General features: G+C 37.2%; 1 protein-coding gene across 1 annotated transcript in view; it reads right to left on the bottom strand.

The window, feature by feature from the left end:
* Positions 1-14,585, bottom strand: part of TG (thyroglobulin) — a gene marked incomplete at both ends in the record, with an annotated part of 152,758 nt that overhangs the window by 93,832 nt on the left and 44,341 nt on the right. The window contains 10 exons of the mRNA XM_084283094.1: positions 103-214; positions 1,228-1,404; positions 2,620-2,757; positions 4,798-4,878; positions 5,637-5,702; positions 6,233-6,394; positions 8,110-8,307; positions 9,546-9,654; positions 10,293-10,408; positions 11,931-12,053. Coding sequence (XP_084139220.1) covers positions 103-214; positions 1,228-1,404; positions 2,620-2,757; positions 4,798-4,878; positions 5,637-5,702; positions 6,233-6,394; positions 8,110-8,307; positions 9,546-9,654; positions 10,293-10,408; positions 11,931-12,053 — 1,282 coding nt within the window. The remainder of the gene's footprint in view (positions 1-102; positions 215-1,227; positions 1,405-2,619; positions 2,758-4,797; positions 4,879-5,636; positions 5,703-6,232; positions 6,395-8,109; positions 8,308-9,545; positions 9,655-10,292; positions 10,409-11,930; positions 12,054-14,585) is intronic.

Here is a 14,585-nt window from a genome sequence, read left to right as displayed (position 1 = left end):
GCTATTTTTGGAACATCTGATCCTGTTCATCTGCATACCATTGCCTTGGTATTTCAGGCATGCTTAAAATGCAGTAAAAGAAAAGAAATAGCCGTGTCGTACCCATTTGAAACTGCTTTTCTGCTCATGTCAGTCCTATTCCTCACTGAGATCCCCATTACTTTCTGGAATGGTACACGTGTGTAGAAGCTCTTCACAGAACTTTTCAAAGTGACTGGACAAGAAAAGAAAACCAAAATCAGGAAAAAATCACCTTTTCTTTCTAATTTACGTATACTGATCAAGTAATGACATGGTAAGTATAAACAGTAAACATTGGATAGTTAATCCTAAAGATGAACAAAATTCGAAGTGAAGTCTCTAAAACTTGAGCAAAGTACTCTGCCAAGGAAAGATTTCTAACTAAGGACTTCAGTTATGGATCTGTATTGGCATTAATACATCGTTTTGGTACAAAAACTGGATTACAGCTCCAGATGGGAAGAATCCAAGGTGTATGCTCATGTGTTATTTAACCTGTGGTGCAGTTTAACTCCCCCAAAAGTCACTGTTTAATCACTGAATTCAGTGAATCTACTTTTTCTTTTTTTTCTTTTCCCAGCAAACGTATATCTTCCTGAACAGTAATAACAGGCTTATTTGTCTCAGTTTCCTCATGTGAGCTATATAAGAAAACCGCTGAAGTTCCCACACATTCTAGGAATGGAGGTTAGAATCCTTGTCTATAACACTGGATTTCTTTTTTTTTTTTTTTTAATAAAAAATAAAAATATACACTCAACAAGAATGCATTTAGATAAATACACTTGTTGTATTACTTAACTACCATGGAAATTTTGATGGTAGAAAATGGATTTTTTGTCATCCCTATGACTGTCTGGTTTTACCCACATTATAAATACACCTAATACCTGAGACACTGATTATTTGAGCTACACTTGTCCTCTCTGAACTGGGAATAACCAAGGCAGAGAATTAAACTTGTAGTTAATATCACTGAAGTGTAATCACCAGCACTTTGAAGAAGACACCGCTCAAAGAATTGCTAACTGCAGAAATGAAAAGTCACACCAGAACACCCTGGCCTTCACTTGCAACATCACATCCCAGCACTAATTTATACATTCAGACTTTTTTTTTTTTTCTTTCCCCTCAGAGTCAAGAGACAAAATACCAGCTTGCATTGCCAAGGTTACAGCACACATACATACAAATCCCATAACCTACCTATTTTTTGATACAATGCCTGTGGTTGCCAGGGTAGGACAGTACGACAGTTTTCCGATATTTGATCAATGCTGCCATCACAAATTTGTGCTGCTGGATACAAGGTACACACAAAGTATGTGTCTGCGGCATTCTGAAGATCTGCTATTTGACAAAATTCATCTTCTTGTGCACAACCTAGGAGGCAAAGTCACTAAACTTTAGACACACTATGGTTTCCTTCCTCTCTCTTCAGTGTACTTAATGCTATCAATCAGCAAACAAGTAAAAGTGAAAATTTCAATATTATTCTATTAAAGTGCAAGAGAAATGGGAACAGATTCTGTTTCTAGTTACAATGAAGAGCAAATTTACTTGGAGAGCACAGAAAAGGAGCTATACCACAGCTGATTGGAAAGATATGTTCTTGACAAGCATTAGTTCAGTCTGTTGGTGTCACTGACACTGTGACTTGAAGATCCGTATTTTTTTTTCTTTTTAGTAAATTTGACATACAAATTGTATAATCAAGAAAATCTCTGTATCACTTGTTGATACTTTAAGGAATAAAAAGGACAATAAAGTTATTTATTTTCTAAAATGTTTTATGAGTTGTTTGCAAACAATTCCTGAAATGTTCGTACATAACAAAAATAAATATAACTTTTCCAGAATTGACTATTCAATGCATTTGTTTGCAAAAATTTGCATTGAAATTTGCTCCAATGTAATAAGGTGCTTTCAGAAAACAGAGTAGTCAAACCCATTTCTTAATTGCTGTGGCAATGACTTCTGTAAGCATGTGTGTCAATGATTAATTTTAGACAGGCATATCTCTACTGACTTCTTACAGTGATCTTTGTTCACTGTATAGTGCTCTCACTTCTGCCTTCCTGGTAATCAGAGCTAGAAATTCTTCTCCATTTATCATGGCAAAATATATATAATTAACCCCAAAATATCTGTATTTTTCCACTAGTTGGAAAATTATATTTCAAGAATACAAAAATATTGCCTATGCTGCCTCATCTTCTACTACTCTTTCCCATAACATATTTATAGAATATTAATAATTATTATAGAATCTATTATAGATTCATAGAACCATAAAGGTTAGAAAAAGACCTTCAAGATCACCTAGTCCAACCATGAATGATGGGTACCCTTTCTGCTACAGTGGATGATAATCATGAGGTGGTCCCAATAGCAAATTCAACAAAGCTGACTTCCACGAACATTTTGTGGTTTTCCCCTGAAAAATATGTAAGTCTAGAGTTTAATATTATAATTATTATATTAGAATTATTATAATTACTATTATTAGAATTATTATAATACCAGTAAGGAGATAATTAGCTGAAATCTTTCTATAGAATACTATCCTACAGAATAACTATCTGCAAGATATCTTACGTGTGAGACACCAAAGCATCGCTTCCTCCGCTGAGTACTTCTGCCTGAAAACCCAGTACTGCTGGTAAGGAATGGAATAGTTTGGGTTGCTTTGTATCTGGCTGTTGTCCATTAGGTAGAAAAGATCCTTTGTAGAATCTGAGATTCAAACAAACAAACAGCTCAAGCCCACAAAAATAAACTGAGTTATGGTCTGGACTAAATTACATTTATTTACATATAAAATTTTGTCTTTCTTTCAAGTAAAGCAGCTGCAACCATTTTGTAATGACAACATCACCAAAGGTTCCAACCTTTGGTGGAATAGTCCAACCACAATTACTGATGTCTGTGTAGGCAATGCTTCCTTGTCAAACTGCACTGAACAACACAACGTTGCCAGAATAGTTCCACCACCAAAAATAAATAAATAAATAAATAAATAAATAAATAAATAAATAAATGAAAATCACAGCTCCTAGAAATAAGGCGGCTCTACTCTGTCATGCAACACATCCGTCTAACAATGAAGTATGGTTCCTCAGAAGACGTTTATGATATCTTGATCAATCTAGTTTTATTTATCCAAAATGCAGCAGTTTTCTTAGTTTCCTTATTTCCTTGGGAAGCTATTACACATCTCAGTTACAAGTTTTCTTAACAAGCTTAATATCTATTTTAGGTATTTAATTGCATTTCTCCTCATTTATGTTCCTACTGACCATATTAAATAATTCCTTTGTCTTCTGCCTGTGATCTTTAAACATGTATACACTGCTCTGCATCTCTTCAGCTCTCTCTGAAACAATCACAGGTAGTTCAGGCTGTTGTAAAATTACTCCTTTTAAATAAGGGTCCTACAACAATATTCCGAGAAATGGACACTTCACTGATCTCTTGCAAATTTCTTCACAAACATCTTTCTATTTATGAAATGTCATCAGCAGGTCTCATCACCAGGTATTTTCTGGTACTTCAGCATTGTGAGAGTTTCTTGCTGTTTAACCATAGGTGAAATTGAAACAGCCAGACAAAAACGAATATAGAAAATCAAAGACACATAACTGCAGCTGAAATACTGAAGAATGTACTGACATGCTGTAAGTGCACAATCATTTTGCATTTCTATCAGAAAACAGAAAAGAGACATTACCATTTGCTTTAAGCACAATCACCAAGTAATTAAACACTCTGTAGACATTTTCTAAATGTATCCATAACTTTTCTGAGAAGGTGATTTATAAGTCTCATTACCTTTCAAAGTTCAACTTTCAGTTTCCCTTAAAACTATTTTTGTCATGACTAAGCTTAAAGCATGGAGAAAGAAGATGCATACCTTGCATAACTTCAAGTTTTAATGATATCATCAGCCACAGCAAGGAAAAGGAGAGCCCTGAGGGCTCCGCTCATGCCTTGGCAGGTAAATGCAAAAGAATTTCACCCACTGTATTAAGTGCAGTTATTTCTCATGTTGAAGTCTAGACTTTAAAAATACCGCTGATTGTATAGGAATGCCACTAGATAAACAGACATTTTTGTTTACCTTCCATTCAAATTACAGGTTTATTTTCCATTCAAATTTAACTTCAATTCAAATTACAAAATAATCAATTCAATTTGTGCTATGATTTTACGTGTAATAAGCCATATGCTCAGGCATCCGTCAAGGCTGAAGGCCCAGAGGAATGCTATTAAAGTAATACAAGTTATTTTGTACGTACAAATCACTTAGTATTACCATGAGCAGACCCTGGAATAACAGAGTCTCTAGCTTTGAAGAAAGACTTGTGATTGTAATTTTGTCCTTACTTCCTCTAAGTGTCACATTTACAGTCATATCACCAGTAGCAGTAGATATCCCCATGTACCCAGGCTAAGGATTTGATCCCTGGATTTATGCCTTTTTTTCCTTGTCCAAATAGTATTTCCCGTGTCTTTACAGTTTAATGAACCTAAGAAGATTTTAACTCTTTCTCATTTCTAGCCTGTGAAAGTAGAAAACCAGAAAGACAGGAGGTCCTTGCAGGAGGCACACTTTTCAAACATCATTCCCCAAAAATGTATCAGATTTTCTACCTAAAAGTACTTTGTACTTAAATACCTACATCATTACAGTACATATATGACAATAAATTATATTCTCTGGTTAAATTCTGCACCTCCATCTGCTATCTTCTCTATCTGTCCTTACTATAATACCTGATAATGTTAGATCATTCTCTGTCTTCAAAGCAGTAGCATCACACACAGAGGTTTTAGGCCGAGTGACCATATCGGAGCCTGAAATGCAACAGGAATTAAAGAACACAATAATTCAGTTCACCTTTCTTCCACAAGACAAGCTCATCCTTGGTTCCCTAACTTTATCAAACATTTTAGAGTAAAGAGTTCCACTTAGGTAAACTCCTTACATAGTTTCTCCAACCAAGGAATCATAAATGAATAACAGCAGCTGCTTGTAACTATATAGGCAGAACTTAACCTAAAATACCCTGTTTGGAGGATAAAAGCAAATGCCATACCCACAATCACTATGCATCAGCATTCAGATGCTGTGTGTGTTTCTAGAGCATTAGCCCAAATAATTTGTGCAGGTCCTGCTATGTATGCTGTGACATTCATAGAGTAAATTTACAAAAACAAAAACAAAAACAAAAACAAAAACAAAAACACATACATAGTAATCATGTTAACAAAGGTAATCTGTACAGTTACTTGTAAAGTTCCAAATTATTGTGGTACCTTGGACACTTGGAGGTCAAAGGCGAGTGTTTCCACAATGTCATTTTTCACAGGCATTAAAAGCAATAAAACATATCCTCAGACAGAGGAATTTACCTAAATTTCTTGGAAGCTACAGTAGTAGAATTACTCTAGATTACACCCACTCCTACTGGAAAAGATTTCCAAGTAGTGTTTCATTTTGGACAGTACAAAATAAAGCAAAACACTTCCAGTTTAAACAAGTGGTATTCATAGAACAGACAGTTACTACTGCCATTATAAGCTTTTGTAACAAGCCCTGTGAGATAACTCACCTCTCCACAGATAAACTTGTTGAAAAGTGGTAAAATTTCTCTCTTCCTCTTCTGCCAGTTTAGAAGCTAATAAAGAAAAAAAAATGTGTCTTAGAACAGTTGTTAAATAGGTAGCACTGAATTGCTCAGAAATTACATTAAAAACATACCACTAGACTACATTTCACCTTATTTACAGTGCAAGACCCTAAGAAAGATGCAGTTGTCTGCATGCTAATCTGAGTCATGGGAACCAAGGCTTTATCTTGTTTTCTATCATTGCTTTTTGTGTGCAACGTTGGGCATATCTCTTTCCATCTTTGCTCCATGGTTTATGTTTCTCTAAGATAATGTACTTGAATCTGCCTAAGTTAAATACTGGAAGTGTTACAGGGTAGAAGCAACACGTTCTTGACTTTCCTTAGTATTGCCACAGAGAAGTGTAAGAGGTCCTTCTAACAATGCACCTTATTAGGGAAGTCTTATACTCTTATGGTTGTACAGGCATGGATTTACTTGAGAAAAAAAGCACTGAAGTACAAGAGCAGGCTGGTGGAACAGGAAGACTCAGTAAAACAATTAAATGAAATGTAAATTGAGTAAATTCATTGACATACTTCCACTAAACACTTGCCCTCCCAGGGTGAAGGAAAACATCGTCTCTTTTTTGTCATAGCTCATGCCTTTGCACATCCTTTCTCCAACAGGTGTTGGATTCCAGCTATTTTCATTGCAGATCAGCACATCTGGGGAGCTCATCAAACTACACAAAATGGTACCTAGGTTCAGAGGAAGAGAGAATTGTGTCACTGTCTTAACACTGTGCATCTACACAGAAATTTTCATCCAAGCATCCCGATACTTTCTCTAAATGCCAGTTGAACCTGCATCACTGAGAGAGCTACTCATTAATATTGACAACTAAAAACTGAAAATCAAAACCATACTTTCAATTTGGAGTTCAAAGTTTAGATATTCATACCTAAAACTAACATTTATAACCTGTGTTCCATATAGTTTAAGCACATACTTCTATTATCATATTATAAAATATTACTGTTATCTGATAATACCCAACAGGGTTGTCAGCACTCTGAGACACCACAGAGACATGTTCAATCCTTTGGCAGTCTTACAATCTTGGGCTCTGAACCAAGAAAGTTCTTCATTAGTATCTTTTTACTGGGATGTTTTCCTGGTTTGGTGCCTGAATTCAATCAGTACAGCCTGAGTATCCCCCAGCATTGCAGCACAAATCAGGAGGACCAACACATTCAGAGATGAGGTTTTCTGGTTATGATCTGTCTGTCACCATAACATCTAGACAATACTCAACCCTTGCTTTGTTCTTCCTGACACAGCTTATAATGCAGTGTTGTTGGGTTTTATTTTTTATCAGCTGTGTGCTTGAGATATGGAATTTTTGTGCTTTTTGTTGTTGCTGTTCGTTGTTTATGGAATGCTACTTCAACTAATGCATTCACCTGTATTATTGATCCAACTCTATAACATTTACCTTTCCACATCTCATTCTATGCTCACAAGAAGGGAGACTACAAGCATTTGATGGTAACTGTATAGAAGAACATAACATTACAAGATCAGATAGAATATTTTGACATAAACAAATATGAGAAGTCAAAATGGAAAACATTTTCCTGGAAATAAATCCATGATTAGCTGCCACACAGAACTAAAAGAAGTACTTGCCACATAGCAGCCAGTAGCAGATGTTTGGGTTTGTAAGAGCCCATCTAAAAACTTGAGAAAATTAGAATGTCACCTTGAGACAATTAGAACTTCACCTTTTCTACAACAAATGCCCCTCTAGTAGGAAAGCTGTATGATCTAGAAAAGAAGCTACAAAAGGTAGGCACTGAAATTAAGTGCTTAAATCTGCTGGCAGAAATCTGGGCTCTGCCTAGGTCCCATCTCTGCCAGACTCTGTCTATCCAATCCCCCCCCCCCCTTGCTCTGTATCTTGACTAGACACATGGACTTAGGAGATTATAGCTTTTCTGCATACAATAACTTGACATAATGCTCTGTTTAGCATCCCATTTTCCTGCTGTAAAAGGGAAGCTGATTTACATTTACACTAGAAGCACCTTGTAGGCACCATATTAATTCTCCCACTAGCTGAAAGGCACTAACTCTCAGCAACAAAGCTGTATGAAGTAAGGAGAGAGGCATTTTCAAAATGATTTATCTCATCTGAATACAGATGCCTAAAGCAGGTCAAAAGAATTATCCTTTCAAAATGTCCATTTCTCTCCAAGAGCAGCTTGCTACTTCAGGACTTTATCTGTACTGCTCCAGGCCAAGTCCCGAGCATTACTCAAATCTGCCAACAGCAACAAAAACGTGATGCACAGGCATGTGTAGAGCATCCAAAAATGAGCTCTACCCAGTGTTGGTTGATTGTTTTTTAACCTACTTGTTTGTGTTGGTTTTCTATTGCAGAATTTTTAATTTTGCAGTGTTTAGACAATACCTCCTTCAAGTGTAATCTGACTCAAGATGAAGCCGTCACAGCAAGAGTCCCAGCTGCAAGTCTGCCGGCAGAAGAGCTGAGCGTCCGTCAGAGATGTGCTGGCTGCTGAGAGCACCATGGACTGATACACACCAGAAAGCACATTCTGAAAACTAGTTCTTTCGAAGGTTTTGAGTCCCGATGAGTTAAATTCTTGTGCTGGATAGACAGAAGAGGAAAGAAATGTTCCAAAGAGCTCAGGAAGAGCTGATGGTTTCAGATTGCCTGCTGATTTGGTTGAAAGTTTTATAATAAAAGCTCTGCCTTAAAAATCCTGTTCTGTACTTTCAGTTTCAAATGCAAGATAACATTACCAAACAGTTTGGTGCAATTGCAGTTGTGAAGCTAGACAGAATATATTGCCATTGAAGAATTGTACCGGAAAAGGTCTCCTAAATCAATGTATCAAAGAATGTTGGTAATACTCCAATTTCAAGAATTATATTAATAACTCCCAGGTATAAATGATACAGACTTATCTGGATAAAAATGTAGACTGGTGTTTCACCAGTAGACCTAAATCTGCAATTAAGGCTTCTGCTGAAAAGTCACATATATAAGAGGACAACTCATTTTATCCTGAACTTAACTAGCAATATCAACAGAAACATAAAGACCTAGTATCAATATATTATGTTGATTATAACAGGCTCAGAGGACTTGTCTTGTTTCAGGTGACACTTAGCTCTCTACTCATATTAATAAATGACAACTCAGAGATCTGGATAGCAATAAGAAGAAACCAGTGACAGCAGAGAGTTCTGACTCTACCCCTACCATATCCTGCATTCAGTTGTTTTGTTTCAAATTTGGCATGAAGCTCAAAGCTGGACAAAGATGAGATTGGATATGCAAAGATATCGATCACACATACATGAAAAAAACATTCATTGTCACTTTCATTATTTCAGATGAATCACTGAGATTTTACTGGAAAGCAGGGTGTATTAGGCTGGTGTATTAGTAAGAAAATCTATAATAAAAATGAATGTAAATTGTTATTGATATACAAGCTGGTCAGTAATAATGCCTTAGATAGTTAAGAAAGAAAATGTTCAGTAAATAATACATATATAATTAGTGCAGATGATTTATACAATACAAATAATTAGTACAATGATTTATAATAGAATAACATATTGGATATTCAGCTTTTTGTGGGACTCTCTGCTGAAAAGCCATCAAAGCAACTTTCAAAAACTACATGCCTTATTTCTAGGGACCAAGCCATGAAGGAAAGATTTACTGGGTTTTTCTGGCTACCATTTAATGTTAAGCTTTGAACAGAATGATGTCATCTTGAACAAAGATGTTCCTCTATTCCATCATGATTCTACACGGAACTACAAGCCTTGGCACAGCAGTCTAACATCAGATCACCGATTTGCATCTGGTACCTTTCTTCAAATAGACTGTCACTGCATCTCCTTCTGGATTTCTGATATAAAGCATGCAGCTGAGACGACCAACACGAGTGGCAGCAGGGTTCCCCAAAACACCTTGCACCTGGGACAAAACAGACATGCACAATAAATGCAACAGGACCCATTTCCTCTACCAAAACACATTTTTCTTAGTTGTAAACAGAAGGAGGAATTAGCACACGGAGTTTATAACCACCACAGCTTGCTGTGGCCCAGTGTGGATGCTTTTCAGTCTGTTAAACTAAAACCTCAGCTCATCTTCAGTACCACTTCCCTGTGTTTAGACAGCAGTGAGTATGAAGCTGTTAAAGTGATGAAGAGCATATGACTTAAACCCTTGACAAGTGGAAAGGACTGAGAAATGATGACTGCCTCAGGTGACCTGGATTACTGACCTGGATATTACTGACCTGGATACTTCTAGTTTTGACTATTCAGATAAAACCCATTTTAAGTTACCCTGACTTCCAGACTGTGGGTGCTCAGCAGGTTTTAAGAACTGTTTGGTGTTTCATGCAAACACTGAGGCATTCAGATGCCACTTTAAGGAACGTATAGGTGTAGCTTATTTATAAACTTTCAGAAATCTATTACTGCTACAATGAATAACAATGTACTAGTAGTCAGGTAATGCTCTGCCTTTCTTCTATGATGTCTTCCAATTATATTGAACCTATAGTACTGTGACAAACACAGATATTTAAATATCATCATTTTTACCAATCCAGAGGTGGTACAATTGAAGTTGACTTCAGAGGCACTGTATAATTCACACACAGCTTCAGAACCAGCAGGGGTTACAGTGATGAAACTGCATGCTTCTTCCTTCTCACAGTCTGAAAAGCAAGAAATAAACCTTAAGTTTCCTGGCATTTCATGTGTATAATTTCTGTGCCGAATTCCTCTGTTTAGTGCATTTTACCCAATTTTTCATACCTCTACCAGATGGCAAGTACGTGAATATCATTAGCCAGATGAACCTTAGCTTTTAATTATTTTAGTATAGATTAGATTTTTAAGTTATATGCTGCAAAAACTTGTTTGGGCATTCTTCACCTGCTGATACAAACAGCTGAGTCAGGTCTAACCACCTATCCAAACACTTAATGTCTGCTGGATAACTTTGCCTGAGGGGGGCAGGGGAGACTCATACAAAACACTTAACATATATGCTCAAGACAGTAACCGCATGGCAAAGAGGTTGTGATCAATATTGGCGTGATAGGAAGGAGGGAAACACTGAATTCTGAAATCATGCTGACAAGTGTAAGGGACCAAGCTGCCATCCCTTTCTATGGTTAGGAATGGTTGAAGATCCTTCTTCTGCCCATACACTTATCACCCCAACACCACTAATGCACTCCCAAAGCTCTGCTCCTAAAACAGGAGGCAAAACTGTTTCCTTTATTTAGGAAATAAAGATGTTATCTTTAGTATAAACTCCCTAAGTTCGTGCCTGGAGTACCTTGTTCACTGGCTTGCTTTTAAGGGTGTCCAGTTTCAAAGGAAGATGCAAAAAAGCTTACACTAACTAGCTAGGAGATGATCTGGTGGATGAAAATCATTCTAGTAACACACACAAGGCTTTACAAATTCACCTCTTGGTGTGAAAGATGACTGCTGGAAATAGACCAAAGCATGTTATACAAAGCCAGTGACTATCAGATATCTGTGGTATTTGCCCAGGCCACCTGTAGTATTACAGCCAGGGTGTTTTTATTTCGAATGCAACACCTCTGCCTCTCTTGACAGGTCTGAAGCACTAGGAGACACAAGGCAAGGCACCCTGACAGCAGTGCACTGATTCCCTGTAGTTTTAGATGAGAGTTTGAAAGACTAAATTTTGAATTAATATAAACCAATAATATGATGTGTCCAAAGGCAATACAGTACGTACACTGTAAGAATTGACAGAGGAATACTTTTGCACTGCTTACTATATCCTTCTGATGAAAGCAAGGATGATTATTCCTCTTTTATATGCCAACCAGTTAATTTGGAAAGAAGCAAAGATCTTGGTTTTCACATGTGCTGAACACCTAATCCTTTTTTGTCTGCACATCTGGAAAATCTGATCAATGTTTCCTGGTCTGAATCTTGGCTCTCATCCATATCGTAAACTGGATTTAAACTCAGATGACTTGCCTAAAGTGGTACATAAAGTCAGAAGACTTCTTTTAGAAGAAAGAGCAACCTCTTCACTGAACCAAGGTTAGCAAAAGTTGTAAATACTCTGCAGTGAATTTGCACTGAACTGCAAGAGACACAGTTCATCTAGGAACATAATTATAAGTTCATCATATGAAAGGATTATAATTTTCTATGGGGGTTTCTGTTTTTTGTACCGATTTTCCTCACCTGAAATGCATTGAAAAGCTAGACCTGGCAGGTCTCTCCTGAGTGACTGAGGCTGAAGAATTTGAACATCTTCTGACCCATAAAGAAGTTTGGAGGCAGGAACTCTCTCAAATTTTCTGAGCACTAGAAGAAAAAAAAAAAATCCATCATGCAGAGATATAAAGAGAATTTACCTAGAAATGAAAATTCAAGTGTTTTATACGGAAAGGTGTTTGCTCATAAAATGATGTACCCAAACTCCAAAGATAACACAGGAAGCAGTAGGACTGAGGATATAATTTCTATTCCGCAAAAACAATATCACAAGATCTTTCAAAACCTGTTAGCCAGAAGTGGCCTGGGAGTTTATATTCAAGTGAGACTTCTCTGCCAACAGCAGACTGGTTATCTCCCATCTCCTATTACTTGTTCATGGCACAGAACCAACTACTGAGTCAACAGGGGAACCAATTTTCTGCAAATCAGTCACTGAAATAAGAGCCAGATCTGACAGAACTTGCCTATAAAGGAAATCAAGGAGCTTATTATTCATGTAGAGGAGCACAACATCAGTGTTCTCCCCTAACTTTAAGCTCAGGGATGTGTCCCAGGTAATATAGCCAGCATGCTCCTTTTTGACTCCCTCACTGAACATTTAACTCTGGACTGTCGCTTGGCTTTACTCTCTCTGACTTGGATCCACTGCACATGAGTGTAAAGAAGTCCAACAAGAAACACTGTTCACAAACTGGGAAAAGCTCATGAGGTCTAGTGATGCGAAATCCAAAGGTCACCAAATGGGGCAAGGTATCTAATTTAAGCTCCAGAAGGGCTTTGTCTGTGCCCTCGAGAAGATTACAGCTTAGTGAAGGGACACGGAGTAGCATCACCACCATCCTGCTCAGATTTATATTGCCTGTATTAGCAATGTTTTTTGGTACAGTATGTCCTCCAGCTGAAAAATTAATACCTTTCCAATGCGCACAATATACGAAGGAGAAGGGAACAATGTGGTGACTTAGCTTCAACCCTGTATTGTCCAGGCTTCTGTTCAAAATGTCCCAAAATCATGAAGTCATAGAATCATCTAAGTCAGAACAGATCTTCAAGATCATCAACTCCAACCATCAACCCTACCTACCAAGTCCTACCACGAAACCATTTCCCTAAGTGCCACGTCCTCACGTCTCTTAAATACCTTCAGGGGGTGGGGACACCACCACTTCCCTGGGCAGCCCAATCTAAACGTCCCCTGGTGCAACTTGAGACATTTTGCTCACATCCCACCACTCGTCACTTCAGAAAAGGGACCAACATCCTCCTTACTGAAAACTCCTTTCAGGTAATTGTAGAAAAGGATGGTGTCTTCCCTTCACTCTCCTTTTCTCCAGACTAATCAAATCAATGCAGACCTCTGGCTCATTGCAATTAACACCTGGGCTAGACCTTAAAGAGATAAGAAACAGGAGTTTCTGATCTCAGCCTACTGGAGATGTCTGCAGCTAGAAGAGCTGGAGGCTCAGACCTTCACTTTCCTGAACACACGGGTGCAGAGATTCAGCCATAGGATCCCAGGCCTTGAAGTGTCCAGATAAACCACAAAATAAAAGTCAGGGATAAGTTCTTAGAACAATCATTTGTACTCCTACAGTCAGACTAAATCAGAAGCAAATGTCTACAGTTGTCAGGGCTGAGTCAGCAGGTGCTTTTGATAAAACCATCATTTCTGCTCAGAAAGAACATGAGGGCAAGCCAAACACAAAAAGTTCTTGCACTCCAGCTTAGCTGGGGAGAGGGGTGAATGATTGTGTAAACAGACATGGAAGTTTTTTTCTTCCTACGAATACAAAAGACCAAAATATAAGTAAAAGTATTATTTTGCATTAAACTGAGTTCCTTCTACCTCTGCAACCTTCAGTGATGTCCAGTTGAGAACAGAGTTCACATATTTTCATAAAACTGAAAAGCCATATTTTTGTGCTTTTCACTGCCCTCATTTCTAATGAAAAATTGCAAACATTTTAAATACTTTTCTTTTCTTCTGCTTTTTGTTTTGTTTTGTTTTGTTTTTTAAATCCCAATACTCCATCATCCTATCCCTCCATTTTCTCTCTTTCAATAATATGGGAGAAAAGTAGAAAAGAGATAGAATGTGTAAGTAAACATTAAGCTGAAAACACTGCTAAACTGAACGGTTTCCTTTTTTTTTTTTTTAATTCTTGAATTTTTTGTCTTAACAGGAAGTAAGAGGAAACAAGAAATGTGCTCATAAAACTATTTTATCAAAATATATATATATAATAGTTTTAATATAATATATATAATAGTTTTATGTTTGATGAAAAATATTCTACCAGCTTGCATTTTCACAAACTTGTTACTTGACATTGCCCTCTTCCCAACAGGCATATAAGTACTCATTTCACAAGCTCAGTGTGTGGCAGAAATTCTCCTTCATCTCACACATCACTAGAGAGTAAAGCTCTAGATCCCATCCCTGCTATTGCAACAAAGGTTAAGTATGGCTTAAAATATAACAAGAATGAGAACAAGAATGAACACGTGCTGTTAAGGCCTATTACTGTGCATTGATAAAAGGAAATTCTTTCTCCCACTACAGCCTTGAAAAAACAAAGAATAGTCAGATTATTTACTGACCCATCCCAATTGCCAACC

This window comes from Netta rufina (assembly GCF_964035555.1).
Source record: "Netta rufina genome assembly, chromosome: 2".
In the NCBI taxonomy this organism is placed as follows: domain Eukaryota; kingdom Metazoa; phylum Chordata; class Aves; order Anseriformes; family Anatidae; genus Netta; species Netta rufina.
This window is presented reverse-complemented; position numbering and strand designations above follow the sequence as displayed.